Here is a 15,629-nt window from a genome sequence, read left to right on the forward strand (position 1 = left end):
GGCGGTCTCCTGAAGCCTGCCCATGGGGCTCCTCAAGAGTGCAGCTGACTCTTGGGCATATACCCAAAAGATGCCCCAACATATAAAAAAGACACGTGCTCCACTATGTTCATAGCAGCCTTATTTATAATAGCCAGAAGCTGGAAAGAACCCAGATGCCCTTCAACAGAGGAATGGATACAGAAAATGTGGTACATCTACACAATGGAATATTACTCAGCTATCAAAAACAATGACTTTATGAAATTCATAGGTAAATGGATGGAACTGGAAAATATCATCCTGAGTGAGGTAACCCAACCATAGAAAAAACACACATGGTATGCACTCATTGATAAGTGGCTATTAGCCCAAATGCTTGAATTGCCCTAGATGCACAGAACACATGAAATTCAAGAAGGATGATCAAAATGCGAATGCTTCACTCCTTTAAAAGGGGAACAAGAATACCCTTGGCAGGGAATAGGGAGGCAAAGTTTAGAACAGAGGCAGAAGGAACACCCATTCAGAGCCTGCCCCACATGTGGCCCATACATATACAGCCACCCAATTAGACAAGATGGATGAAGAAAAGAAGTGCAGGCCGACAGGAACCGGATGTAGATCGCTCCTGAGAGACACAGCCAGAATACAGCAAATACAGAGGCGAATGTCAGCAGCAATCCACTGAACTGAGAATGGGACTCCCGTTGAAGGAATCAGAGAAAGGACTGGAAGAGCTTGAAGGTGCTCGAGACCCCATATGAACAACAATGCCAACCAACCAGAGCTTCCAGGGACTAAGCCACTACCTAAGGACTATACATGGACTGACCCTGGACTCTGACCTCATAGGTAGCAATGAATACCCTAGTAAGAGCACCAGTGGAAGGGGAAGCCCTGGGTCCTGCTAAGACTGAACTCCCAGTGATTGTTGGGGAGAGGGTGGTAATGGGGGGAGGATGGGGAGGGGAACACCCATAAGGAAGGGGAGGGGGAGGGGCTAGGGGGATGTTGGCCTGGAAACCGGGAAAGGGAGTAACAATCGAAATGTAAATAAGAAATACTCAAGTTAATAAAGAAAAAAAAAAAGAGTGCAGCTGAGAAGAGGGAGGGCCATGCCCATGCCGCCTAGGGTTGGAGAGGGGAAATCGCCTTGCTGTCTCCTGCTGCTTTGGAGACCTTAAACAAACCATTCACCTTTGCCAACCTTCATTTCCCTTCGCAAGAAATGCACATAACCCTCGGTTATCTCCAAAGCTGAAATGCAGGTTGCTCTGAAGATTAATGTCTGTGATGGATGACGCCTGTGAGCGCCTCAGGCTCTGGACAGCACAATACAGTTATAAAACAGTTTGTCTCTTTGGTTTGGTTTAGTAAGAAAAGAACCTTGAGTGTGTAGACAAAGGTAGCCTGGAATTATGGTCCTCCTGTCTCAGCCTCCCAGGTTCTGGAATTATATATGTATGCTGTCATGCCAAGTGACAACCTTGCTCTCAAAAAGCATCCTCTAGAACATTCTGCCAGGTGACACTCTTGGTACCCTGACATGGGTAACTGTGTATGTCTACAAGTGGAGAGGCACGCTGCTGCTCAACTATGGGAATTAGGTGACCTGTAAAAGCATCTGAACGATTTTAGGCCTGCAGGACAGCACACCCCACATTTCTTTCCTTGGGTTCTTCATCTGTATATTCAACCAGCATCAGCAGAAAATCCTTGGGAGAAAAATTTGACTGCACTGAGCACACGCAGACTTTATTCAAACAACCCAGTAAGACCAGCTACTTAACTTTTATTCTGTGTAAGTTGTTATAAGTAATTCTGAGATGACATTAAGTGTTCAAGTGGCAGTGTATACCTTATGTGTGCATGTCATGGCATCTTGAGTCAGGGACTCGGGCACCTTCAGATTTTGGTGTTCAGTGGGGAGTCCTACTGCACACACACCCAATTCCAGGGAACCACTCTACAGGCAGAGGTTAGGTGAGGTGACACCCAGTGTGGACTCTGAAAACCACTGTCCCTCAGTTTTACCTGAGAAAATAAAGCTGATAATGTTTCCCACATCATCCTGTTGCTGTGAGGCCTCCAGGGGGAATACGTTTGAAGCGTGAGTTGCACTGTGGGAGGTTAGGACTCCAGTTACTTGGATGTGGGCTGTCACTCAAACCTGGCACTGGTTTACACAAAGTTATCTGCCACAACCCAATTGGGTTTCCTTTTGGTTTCCCTGCTGTCCACTGTGCATAGCCTCTAGAATTCTCTGCAATCGGCCACATCCCCAGCATTGTTGTTTTCTGCTGTGAAGATCAGTGTGAAAAGAGGTCCTACCACTAAAGAAAAGGCCAAGAGTCGGATGGCAGATGCATTGAATCACAGTAAACGTTTGTTCAGTCATCTTTTAACTTCTTTTTTTCCTTTTTATTTCTCTTCAGCTCTCACCTGAAATTTAATAATCTCACCCTGATTTCAACTCATGGACTCCCAGGAAAAAAACTTTTGAGCAACGAACAGAGAAAGTTTCTAGCAAGCGAGTATGATTCCTTTTCCTTCCTAATCAAGTTCCTAATTTGTGTGCAGTCTTTTTTATTGAATGTTGAATAATAGATCTTTGAAGTGAAAAGGGGAAAGGGGGGGGCTTTCCCCTAGAGCCCAGGCATTTCCTGGGAAATACAACTTTAAACCCACCAGTGAACATTTTTGGGTTTCTACTGCTGTGATGAAATACTGTGGCAAAGGCTTACACTTCCCGACCCCTGTTCATCACTGAAGGAAGTCAGGACAAGAACTCACACAGGACAGGAACCTGCAGGGGGTGGTACAAGAGCGCTGCTAACTGGCTTGCTCAGCCTGCTTTCTTATAGAACCCAGGACCACCCATTATGGGTTAGATTCTTCTCCATTGATCAATAATTTTTAAAAAATTGTGATGGCTAGCTATGGCAATGAGTGAATGGTCCAGCATGGCAGGTTGGGGCTGTCATTTTGTATCTATGGAGACAGCTTCCTTGTTCCTACACTGAACGGAGCTCACTAGCCCAGCTGTGAGAAGCAGTACAGAGAAATCATGACCATGAGTGTACCCCGTGAGCACCACCTTAGAGTGTGAGTCTCTCTCACCCTTCCTTCACCATAGGCACCTGAAGCTGGTCTGCTCAAACCTGTGCTAACTGGGTCAGGCGAGCTTTGCGCTTCTTTCCCAGTAGAAGCACCTTTTGACAACATCTGTCCTTAGACATGTTTCCTTACCACATAAGGTCCACCAATTTCAGTTTCTGGAAGCAAAACACAGGCTCCCTGCTGGAGAAACAGTTCCCAGTGTTTAAAGTGGAGAAAAAGACAGGGAAATTGTCCCCTCTCCACATTGGGGGGTGGGGGGTGGTGGTGGCTTAGCAGGATCTTTGATGAAGGGATTCCCTGTCATTTTGAAGAAAGACTTGTTTTACCTTCACTGGGAAACCCCACCCCTTCTTTGGCAGCAGAACGAGGACCATTTTCAACTAACACCTTTATCAGCACAAGGAATTCTGTTGCTGTGTTTGAAGTGGTAGGGTTAGAACCTGGGGACTTGAGTACACCAGGCAAGTGCTTCACAATAAGCAGTCAATCCCATTTTTATTAGACCATGCACTTTATTGTGTGCGTGCCTGTGTGCCTGTGCGAGTGTGTGTGTGTGTGTGTGTGTGTGTGTGTGAGAGAGAGAGAGAGAGAGAGAGAGAGAGAGAGAGAGAGAGAGAGAGAGATCTAGAATCTTCTTACCACTATAGTCTAGACAAGGGATCACATTTACCTCAGATTTATGTTTTCTTGATTGTGAGAAGGATATGCTTAATAAAGTATGCCAAATTTTTGGTCATAATAACATACCACCAAGTCCTCCCCAGGAAGAGGGGATAGACCTGTGGATAACCCTTTCTCTTGCTTTCTTTTAATGTTTTTTTTTAAAGATTTATTTCATTTTATGTGTATGAATGTTTTACCTGAATGTATGTCTGTGTACCATGTATGCATCTGGTGCCTGCTGAGGTCAAAAGAGGGTACCAGATCCCCTGGAACTGGAGTTTCCAGTAGTTGTGAGCCACCATGTGGGTGGGTACTGGGGACTAAACCCAGGTCCTTTGCAAAAGCACCAGTTCCCTTACCTGCTGAGCCAACTCTCCAGCCGCAGTTCCCATTTTCTAAATTACATCATTCTAAAGAAATATGAATTGAAGTCATCCAGCTTGGTGGAAGTTTCTGCCCATCCCAAGGTTGGGCATGTCATAGTGAGGACAGTGTGTCTGATTTCCTGCATGGAGTAATCTGGTAGGTGTCCTTACCTCTTTACCCTGTCTCTCTGCCTCTCAATCCAGTCCCCTGAACACCACACATACACACACACACACACACACACACACACACACACACACGTTACTCAGGTGCTCTCCTTGCCCCAGACTCTACTGTCCAGAACAGTCACTACAAGCCACAAGGGGCTGCTTCCGTTTAAATTAATTAAAATTAAATGAGTTGGAAATTTCAGCTCCCTACTCTCATTTGTCACCCCCTCACCCCCCAACCCCCGCTCAAACAGCAAGCATGCTACCATAATAGCATAGCTACCTTCAAAATGCTGTCATCATTACAGAATGTTCTGGAATACACGAACTTTATAAAAATCTACCCGTTTTCACTGACGATATCATTCATTATCTCCACTCAATTCTCTCCATTCTCTCTAGACCAGCAATCTTCAGATGTGCTCCAAACATAGCAGACAAATCTTCACTTTTCTTTTTCTTAAATGTCTTTTCCCACAGTCTAAACTGACTATCCCATTCATTTGCAACAACCAACACACTCAACTACACTCCCCCCTTTTTCTGGCTTATGAAATCCTGCTAAATATTACATCATTGTCCTTTTAAGACTGCATCTGCTATCTGCATCCTAAATCCTAAGGCGACAACATGCACTCTGATACAGCAGGATTTTATAAGGTGACACAGATGAAAATCACCTCAGAAGAACCAGTAAATGTCTTCTTCATGAAGGACCAGACCCAACAGCCAGACCTACTTGGGTGGGAACCTTCACAGAAATTAAGATAGTCAGGGGCCAGAGGATGAACCTAGAACAGGGCACTGCCTTTCAAATAAATGATCCTCAGAAAGGATTGTGGCATTCAATAATAATAATAATAATAATAATAATAATAAGCATAAGTCTAATAATCCCAATTCCTTCTGTTAAAGAAGACCACAGACGGTGAACTTGTCCTTAGTTCTTCATTATTTTTGTTGATTTTTTAAATAAATAGCCACTTTTGTCTTCTCACCCCGCCCTGCCCTGCCCCCACCCCCCTTGTCTAGTCTCTGGTTGAGGTGCTAACAATGTACCTAGGAGGCAGCTGGAAGAAGGTGTGGGAGGAAAGAGAAACAGGAAGCAGGAGAAAGGCACTAATTGGGCAATCAACCCTGAATAATTGAAAGTTAATTGCAGCAGTCCTTCCCAGTGTGTCACAGCTAATCCCCTACAAACCTCAAAGTTTCTTTCCACTTCTGAAGAATCCTGGTTCTTTGAGGTGTGAGTCTGCGCAGACCTTTGTTTCTATGGAGTAGCTTCAGACTGTGCACCTAAGGGCTTGGGTTGTTTTTCCCTACCAGGTTTCGGGCGTGCATGACGTTGACAGGAAGGCACAACTCCTGTGCCCCTTTACCTTATCTACGCCGTCTTCCAGAAATTTCCCCAACATGTTTTTGTTTGTTTGTTGGGACAGGCCCTCACTGTGGATCTCAGACTAGGAGAGAGGCCTGTACCACTGCTCCCAAGCTGTTTCTCCATAATAAATTCTTTTTGTGAAGATGACCTTTCCTTTTTCTTTTTCTTTTTGTGCAAGCCTGGCCATCAGTCACTCTAGAACCAAGCCACACCCCCAGTCCCCTCCCCCATGACTTTTGAGTCAGTGCCAAGCTTGCTTGTGGTAGATGAGCTCCCACCCGTGGTACATTCTGTTGTCTCCTTGGCTCTTTCTCCAGAGGACCCCAGGGTGAGGGTGTGAACCCGGGAAGCAGTCTCGGCTCTGCGAAAGTCTTCAGGCTTATAATGCCGCTTAGCAAAACAAAGGTGGAGAATTTCACACTAGATAGTTCCACTCATCTGGTGGACGCATGGCAGACAGTCCAGAGGGGTAGTGATAGCCAAAATGAGGAGATGAGCCTACACAATGGCGTCTGAGACGAGAAAGCTAACAGACTGTGAGGCCATCAGCCACGGTCTTCAGAGCTTCTTTTCTGCATCTCCGCGAAGCTTCTTTAAAACCGGGTGTTCCTAAGCATCGGCTCCCACTGGACAGAGCTTCAGACTCCAACTCCAAAATACGCATCCTGGCACTGCCAACTCTGCTGTCCCGCCGCTGTTAGGAACAGCATTGTCTTAGCTGCCCACAAGTTTCCCCCGAGAGCTTTTATCTTTGGGCGAATTCTCCTAAGACTAATCCCTGGACACTAACCATATTTAATTTTTCTCTCATCTTGGATGGCTTATGGTAGAGACCGCATACCAAATACAAACAATCCCTTTGTATGTCTCTCACGCTGTGTGGAAACAGCAAAGTTTCATGTATTCCTGTAAAGCTATCAAGGTTTGTTTTTTTGTTTTTGGTTTTTTTTTTTTTTTTTGAAGAGAATTTCATCTCACTACCCATTATTTTCTTGTGACAGGCCAGCCCCTTATTTTCCTTTTTTATTAAGAAGAAATTTTCTTGTTTTTAAGTGTTTCATGGCGGAGCACAAAGCCCAGCGCTCCCATCTCTTTTCACAGGCCCCGTAACGGGTCTAATGTGCATCCATTACGAGAATGCTCTTTGTGTAGTAAGACCAGACTCATGCGTGGATCAAAAAGAAAAAAAATGTCCTCCCATTACCACTTCAGAATCCTGTTTGCCTCCAAAGAGAGTAAACAGGATTATGTATCATTAATAGCATTTAGAATAAGAGCCTTCACATATGCATCGTGCTCCACAAAACAGCGTCTCCTACATTCTCACAGAGCACATGGGATGGGCTCATTATCCTACACTGAGAGGTGAGGAAACAGGGGATAAAGGGTCCCTGGGGTCCGGGCTTATTGGCAAAAGAAGAAAGATACAGAGCTTGGCACAGTTCTTAGCAGAAAAGATGATGCAGCCCACATTCAAATGGATTACCTGTTGTCTGAGAATGCAGATTCTCAACCCTCAAGCCAGGATCAGGAAAATGTCTCTCACAAGGTGAAACCTTTGAGAAAAATCTATAGAACCCCTAAGGAAAAACAAACCCACCTCTCTAAATAAACTCAAACCACAAGGATCCTGCTTCGGCTGTCACAGCAATAGAAGAGTCAAGGGAAACAGCCAGAAACGAGGAAGAAAGCCCGTTCAGCCGACAGCATCCCATAATCCCAGAGCTCTCACCCACCCCAGGCTGATGGGAAAGTCCTGGCTCCCCATAGATCACCTCTGCCCTGCAAACTGGGCTCCCAAGTCTCCAGGCACTGCACACGCTGTGAACTTAGCTCCCTAAGTGACATTTTCTGAAAATGGGTTTTGTTACTTGGACACAAGGCATGAGTCCTTTATGTAAAGTTCTCAGCAAGTGGGGGGGGATGGTGTCTCCCACATTTTAGGACCCTGACACCTGCCTTTGGAGGTTCCCCATGGCGTTATTTACATTCCTTCTTATACATTCCTTTGGAGTCTGTGGGTGCTGAGAATCGAACCTGGATCCTTTGGAAAATCAGCCAGTGCTCTCAACTACTGAGCCATCTGTGGCCAGTAGGACAGTTTAACAGTTCAAGTAGATTTCGATCCTCATGAAATAGGGACAGGAGGAAGTATAACACACACCCTACCCCCTTGTGGACCAGCCTAAGCCAGGTGGAACAATTTAGCTTTAATAGGAGGATGTCAATTTGTGACTAAGTGTTTCATAAGGGGAAAGAAAAAAAAATCTCTTAGTCTTGGTCCTGGTAAACTCACAGCAAGAGCACAGACCCAGCTCACTAGGGGACTTGAACCAGTTCGCCAGATGTCTAATTAATGCCCGCTGTCAGCTGCTCAAATGTCACTGACGGAGCTTCTCTCTCCACAGCCACTGCTTTAATGATAAAGATTATGTGCTGATGTCACTGTGCTCCTGGGTTAACGTCGTGGTTGGTAGAATGACGGCCATAGACCGAGTTGCCAAGCAGGTTGTGGTTTCCAAGGATGAGATCGTGTTCTACGACCACCTCATTCTCTGCACGGGGCAGCAGTACCAGGTAAGGCTGCACGCGCAACAGGGGCACTGGCACAGGCAGGCAGAGATCTCCACGGCAATGGGCTTACCGGGGCGCATACTCCGTGGGTAAAGAGCGTCTAGTCTTCCTGCATGGCAGCCACTCTGTATTCATGAAAGTGCTCCTCAAGGCCTGTACACATGAAGTCTGCAAACCGTCCCGAGAAAGCCATTCCAAGAAAAACATTCTGTTGAAGAAAAAAAAAAACAGAAAGAAAGAAAGAAAAGAAATCACAGCTAGTTGGAGAAGTGTCATTACTGAAGCTGTTGTCCCAAAGTCTAACACTTACAGATCATCATAGCAGACTCCAGACCCAACCAGGCATGCATTTGTGCTAAATTAATTTATGCCTCAAGAGGCTAGCATTTGGCTGGGGCAATGTGCTCCCGCAGAAGTATTTCAAACATGTGCACCTTCTGTCGGCCCTTATTTTATTTTGTCTCTCAGTTATAAAACTAGGAAATCAGATTGACTGGTTTCCCGGTGACCACGCTTTCTGCTGGAGTTGTTGGATATAGAACGGAAGCTGTTCCCAGTCTGAAGATGGCAGACTTGGGGCTCCCACACCACCCTGTGTAGTGCCCTTTTGTGGGGCACACAAAAAATAGGTGTCTTTCCAGTGAATAACTCAAGGACGGGGTCTGAATCTATCTCACCAGCACTGTGGATTTGGCAAAGGAGTGTGTGTGGCTCCTTTGTATCTCAAAGGCAGGGAGGAGGCAGGCAGCATAGAGGGTCCCCAAGGGGCCCCAGTCTACCCACGGTCTGGTCTACCCATGTTCCGCACGAGCTGAGTAGCCTAGGCATCACCTACTGGATATCCTCATCCTTGGCTGCACTTTGAGATCTCCTGGGGTGCTTCCAAAACACATCTCCATCTTTGCCCCCAGGAATTGTCCTAATAATTCGAGGTGGGGCTGGTCACCAGAATCCTTACTGTGAGCACCACAGGAGTCAGAGCTGAGGTGAGGATCCACTTCAACTTTCTTGACATTAAATCCTTTATATGCACCTTGCAGGGACACTTCACAAATTGTTTGTTTACACACAATCCCTAAGCATCCCTTTAAGATGAAAGCTCTAAGCAGGGAGCTCCAGGGTAGGGTACCCTGAGATAAGAGTGTCTCACAAGCTCCCCCAGGGAGGCCAGTGCTTCTGTGCATGGACTGCTCTTTCAGTGGTTCAGATCGATCTCTTCTTTAAAAAAAAAATAGCTTTTATGTTTTAAAGAAGAAGCCTTATTCTCAGAGGGTAGGAAAAAAAGTGTCTTTCTGTCTAAAGAATAAAGAGAACCGGAGAGACACCTCTTTTTGCTATTTAAGTATTCCTTCTGCTTTTCACTAAATGAGAAAGAAATATGGTGTGGCCGTTCGCCTGTCCCCCCTCACCTGCCCACTGGCTGCAGCCACTGCCCGCAGCCTTACACTTTGGAAGTAGAGGATAGGGCTCAGCCAGCTGCCCAGAGACTCGGGCATCTGCCCATGTGTGCCCAGCTGCCCCTGCAGCTTTACTCTGCAGCACATTAAGCTCTTGCCCTTTTTGCAACAGGAAAAATGAAATGAAGAAGTGATAAAGGAGGGTTCCAATTTAATTTTTCCAGAAGGACATAAAAATCAAAGGTACATAGAGTGATGGAGAAAGGGCAGCTGAATTCACTGGGGACCTTCTAGTTCTTATGTCTTTTCCTGTGTCCTTGACTCCAACTCTCCCATGGTTTTGTCCCACACTTGTAGGCCAAATTAAAATGATGACAGTTTAAACCCACAGCATGAAGACGACATTTCATAAAAATATAATTACAACCCTTAGCCTCTAGTCAGCACGCCTCATTCTGAAACATTCTGCAGTGTTCTAAGTATCCAAAGGCACACCATTTAAGGTTTTTCTGTTCAGAGAGCCTGGCCACGAGTAAAGCCTTAAGCTGTGCTGCAGAACAGAGAGCGAGGGGAGCTGGTTGCTTGCACAGCTTATGTGTGTCTCCGAAACCCCCTTCTCTGAGGTACCCAGTTGGAGACGTTTCTACTCTTCATCAGCAGTGGCCCTCCGAGTTCCAAATGGTGCATTTATGGAGCCTTTGACCTTGCTTCTTTAATGTCGTACAGCCATTTCTCCTTTTTGGAAGAAGATTCAGCTTACTCACTTTTAACACCCTCGAATTCTGTAATCTATCCCTTCCATCAATATTTTTATGTGTGTGTGCATGCGCATGCCCTACCTCTATGCAAGTATCTTCTGAGGCCAGATCCCCAGGTGCTGAAGTGGCAGGCATCTGTGAGCCGCGCAACGTGGCTCGGAATGATTGAGTGCTGGGAACCCGGTGTGGGTCCTCAAGGGGAGGGGCAAGTGCTCTTGGCCACCAAGCCATCTCTTCAGCCCACTGTGATCACTTTTATTGCCGAGCACACGCCAACTTTGAACACTACTCTCAGCTTGCTTCCTAGTGCGACCACATTGCCACACGAGTTGTGGACTATTATGGAGAAGTGGGGAGATGCCTTCTCACGACAAGATTTTGGCAACCTCTTTGAAAGAGGAAGGATAAAACTTGTCAGGTCTAAGTCAAATGAGTTTAGCATTGGCTAGGAAAAAAACAAAAACAAAAAACAAAAAAAAGCCAACAAATAAAAACCGGAGGCACGGGCATGGGCTCCGGAAGGGATGCTGACCACTAGAAGCCAACAGGTGGATCAGTCACCCCCAACCAGGCGAGAGGCAAAGCCACAGGATCACCTGGGTGTGGCTCGGAAACACAGTATCTACAAAGACAGATACACATTCTCCAGACCAGTGAAGCAAAAAATGTGTGGCTGAAGGTTACGAGTTGGCTACAGACAGATTGGGAAGGAGGAATACACACACCGCTGTTTCTCTCAGGAATAGACCTGGCAAGGGCATCCCTGTGTCAGACGTGGAGTCCAGTGAGGACAACAGAAGGGAAAGAGGCCTCCTGACGTCCAAGAGCTGGAGTCTGTGTCTCGTCTCTGGACAGCCGGTGGCAAGAATCTATTCCTTAGCCCAGAAAGGAATCGTCCACTTGATTGATTCCAAGCAAAAGCAAAGGGATTTTTGTTGTTGTTTCTTTTCAGTTCGTTACATTCTGGCAAATATCAAAGAATGAGACATTTCTCATTGTTTCAGGAATACTGGGGGGCAGTGAGCAAATTTTCAGAAGAAAAATAACAGATTGTCAATGCTCCCAGTAAAAGTAAAAAAATGCCAGAGGCCTAAACAATTTCCTGTCTGACACTAAATGAGAAAAGAAAGCAGGACTAACTAACGAAATGGAGGAGAGGTGACGATCTGAGAGGCACACATCCAGCCCAGGCTCAGAAGGCAAGCAGCAGCCATTCTTTATATGTGAGACCTCAGGAAAATGATCTACTGTGCTTTTCTGCTGCAATTTGTACTTGAAATAATGACCAGGGAGTTCAGAATTTTACAGTCATTAGAGGTCACAGATGGCAGCCCTGTGAACGATCTCGAACAGTAATATGAACATAATTTTCATAAAATTTAAGCATACCTATTAAACAGAAAGCTAATAATCCCCAATTTAAACTGATGTAATAAAGACCAGGAAATTGATGGCACGGGAAAGAGGGGTGGTTAAGGAGGAAGAGGAGTTGTCTACACCAACAAAGCCCAAAGGGAGTATTTCAGTGGTAAAGCCTTTCTGTTGGGAGGGACTGAGGCAAAGAGTGGTGAGAAGCAGAGCAAAGAAGTTCACCCACCAAGTCCTGGGCAAGGTAAAAGGTGAGAAAAAGAAAGGCAAAGGATGCAGTTGTGAGACGTGAAGGTACAAACCTGAATGACACAGGGGAAATTCAGGTTACAGCAGAGACTGTCATGATGTATGAGCAAGGCCATGTTTACACCAAACTATCAAAATAGGAGAAACGCATCCAATCAAAATGGCCCCCCACACCCTGTTATAAATAAAAAGGCAGTTAAAGGGCTGGAGAGTCGGCTCAGTGGTTAGGAGCACTTGCTGCCCTTACACAGGACCTCAGTTCAGTGGCCAGAACTTAGGCCAGGAAGTTCACCACCACGTGTAAGTCCAGCTCCAGGAGATCCAGTGCTGTCTTCTGGCCTTCATTGGTGTCAACACATGTGTGGTGTACACTCATAGACATAAATGCTTACGCACCGATACAATGAAAATAAATCATGTTTAAAAGATAGTTAAAAGCGCCCAGTGGGGAGCCAGAGAGATAGCTCAGTGGATACAGAACCAGGACTTGGTGCCAAGGCTACAGCCTGAGTTGAGCCCTGGAATTCACATGATCTAAGCAGAGATCTGATTCCTGTGAGTTGTCCTCTGGTTTCCACATGTGCATCATGGCAGGTCTGCCCTCTCCTTGGGAAATAGAGATGGCTCAGTGATTAAAAGCACGGAAGCACTGTTCTTCCAGGGAACCTGAGTGGGATTCCCAGCACCTGTGTTGAGTGGCTCCCAACTGTGTAACTTCAACCCCAGGGAATCAAGGTCTCTGGCTTCCATAGGCACCAGCACCCACATGCACATACCACACCCCTCCCACACACACACATGCGTACAAGCACACATAAGTGTAAAAATTTTTTAAAAATTAAAATATTATAAAGGAAAAAATACACAGCAACAGATTATTGGAGAAGGTTCACAAAAGCAGCACTAGCAATACCGGACACAGAAAAACTGGAGAAAGAAAGGTGTTAACAGGAACAAAGGGTGAAATTCCTGATGCCCGAGTAGACAGCATCTTCAAACTCCACCCCTGCTGAACATGATTTTTATCAAAGGACACGCCACAAAAACAGAAAGTCCTGGTGATTCTGTTCATTTCCTAGAATTACACTTAGAAAGAGAAGGAACAAACTGAGCCCCCACAGAGGCTTGGAGTCACCGTGATGCTAAGCTATAGGGATGAGCTCAGGACTGACAGGATGCCCAGCCTCGTCCCCAGACCCTTCTAGCGTTGTTGTGGAGAGAAGGCTCATCTATCCTGGCCCAGAGTTAGGGCATCTGCCCAGAGAGATGGAAAACGTTGTAGTTTCTCAAAGTCTGAATGTCCATTTCCAGAAGGAGTGCTCATGCCTGGGAGATGCGACTGCCCTGGGCATCCTCATCAGGGTGATAACAAGCCCTTCAGGCTATTGAGTGTTTTCATGAGACAATCAAGATGACCGATGCAATCCTCACAGCCTCTGTAAGGTTGGGGGCATGCCATCAGCCTCATTTTATAAGATGGCTATAGTCAAGGTCTGAGGGGGGGAGAAGTGCATGACTCATCTGAGACCTTGTACTGCAAGCAGACTTCTGTGCCCACTGACATTGTAGAACTCTTCCTGACTCACAGTTTCGGTCTTCTTCTGTGACTCTGCCACACAGTCTACACCTACCTATCTTCCACCAAAGTCTCAACTGGCCTTTCTCAGTTCCCTGGGTTGCTTCTTTGTCCACACAATTTCCCCCTGGGAGCCAGAGTGAAGGGCAAGAGAAATGGCCTCCTGGTCAACCTCAAGCAACCGTGCCATTTTATTTGGCATTAACAACAGTGTTTGGTTTTAATTTGAGTCAAAAAAATAAAAAGTCAAGAGTCTACATGCAAACCCAAGGCTTTGACATTGCTTGAGAAATCGGATTGGGCCATCCTGAGCCTGCGTTCTTCCCTGGCAATGACTGGATGAGGCTGAGGCATGGCTGAACTTTTTGGCTAAGGCACAAGACTTTTGGTTGCCAGGGTGTCCTCAACATGGAGAACCAGCGTTGGTCATTATCGTTTACTGGGATTTTGTTGTCATTTTCTTATTGCAGAGGAAAATTGCTGGTCCCCTTCATGCTTATGTCTACAGAAAGAGAGCAGAAGTCATATAAAGGAAAGTTCTGTATGAGAGAGGGGGCATGGAGGGAGAGGGAGGGACAATGAGGTAGACAGTTTCTCTCCTGGTAAAGTGAACGCCAGCTTTAAGCCTTTCATAGGTAAATGCCAGTCTTCCATTTTCTGCCTGGCCCATCTGTGCACCCTCAGCACCTGAAGAAGATAACTTTAGCTATACACATCCGCCATCTCCAAAGCACTCAAATCCTCTTACAGGCCTTTGATCCCCTGATCTTGGGCAGCCCACTATAGCAACCCCCTTTCCCCATGAAGAACAGGATCTTGTGGGAGGATGCTTCCGGAGTCCCAGGACTAAGCTAGAGAAGCTTAGTGTGAAGCTCCTTTTCCAAGACCTTTCCCCTGGAGACCTAGCTCCTATGGTGTGAGATGCTCAAGTCCTAAGTGGGTATTCCAGACCACAGGGAGCAGCAGCCTTTAGACGGTTGACGGCAACATGTTAGCCTGAGATACTTGGTATATTCTTTGGAGGAAAGAGAAAGGACTGATGTTTATGCCCAGATGAGTCCCCAAAGAGCCTCAGGTCAGCATTAGCCTTTGAGTCTTCTCAGCCAAGGCCTCAGACAACGTAGCACAGAGAGAAGCTGCGCCCCGACTTGCGCTGTCTAGATAACTGACCTACAAAAGCAGTATGGACAAGAATGTGGTAAGTGGCTGATTTCTGCCACTGAATTTTGGAATAATTGATTACATAGCATTAGGTAACACAAGCAATTCAGTCTATGAATTGCTTCAAAGTAGTCATTCTGTCTGCTTATTTGTGTATTTCTTCCCCTCTCTATTAAAACCCAATTAACTCTATCTGGGGACAGAAAAGGTCACACCACAGTATGGAATGTCACCGTGAATACCTTATTTTCCTCTAGCCCTATCACCGCTGATTCATATCTCTGTAACACACCTCAGGTTCCGTGCCCCACAGGGGCTGACATTGAGCAGCACCTGACGAACAGAGAGGTTATGCAACTTAGCAAGCGTCGTTACACTGGGACAGTTCCTTCCAACCTTTTCATCCTCAACGACGAGGAAGACTGTGTTAGGGCGCTCTTTTGGCTGAGAAACAACTCCACCCTCACAGAAGGTAAAGTTACTGTAACGGCAGCCTTTCAGAGCAGCGTTTTATTTTTATAATGAGACTTATTCTTCATCTAGTTCCAGTATATAATTAGTGCCTAATTAATTCCAAGCAAATCATTCATCTGTCATGCTTTGTTTTCCAGATTAATTTACAACTTGTTGTCATTTTTGGATACCCAGAATGTTTTCTGGGGGAAAGAAAAAGGCTTGAGATAGTTTAATTATCTATAATTATTTTATTACACAAAATGAATATCCGAAGAGCAAAGCATGGCTAAAATCATTAACTAATTAAAGAATAATTTAATAAGCAAACATGTTTAGCAATTATATGGAAAATATGTCTCCCTTTGTGAAGCTGAAAAGACACAGGAGGAGGAAGAAAGGCGGGCACTG

At 45.7% G+C, this 15,629-nt stretch overlaps 1 protein-coding gene across 4 annotated transcripts in view; it reads left to right on the top strand.

The window, feature by feature from the left end:
• Nucleotides 1-15,629, top strand: part of Cfap61 (cilia and flagella associated protein 61) — a 278,953-nt gene that overhangs the window by 165,914 nt on the left and 97,410 nt on the right. For all 4 annotated transcript variants that reach the window (NM_001430465.1, XM_087652240.1, XM_087652242.1 and 1 more), the window contains 3 exon segments: nt 2,418-2,516; nt 8,091-8,259; nt 15,063-15,237. In NM_001430465.1, the coding sequence (NP_001417394.1) occupies nt 2,418-2,516; nt 8,091-8,259; nt 15,063-15,237 (443 nt within the window).

This window comes from Rattus norvegicus, chromosome 3, assembly GCF_021556685.1.
Source record: "Rattus norvegicus strain SHRSP/BbbUtx chromosome 3, alternate assembly SHRSP_T2T, whole genome shotgun sequence".
Classification (NCBI taxonomy): Eukaryota; Metazoa; Chordata; class Mammalia; order Rodentia; family Muridae; genus Rattus; species Rattus norvegicus.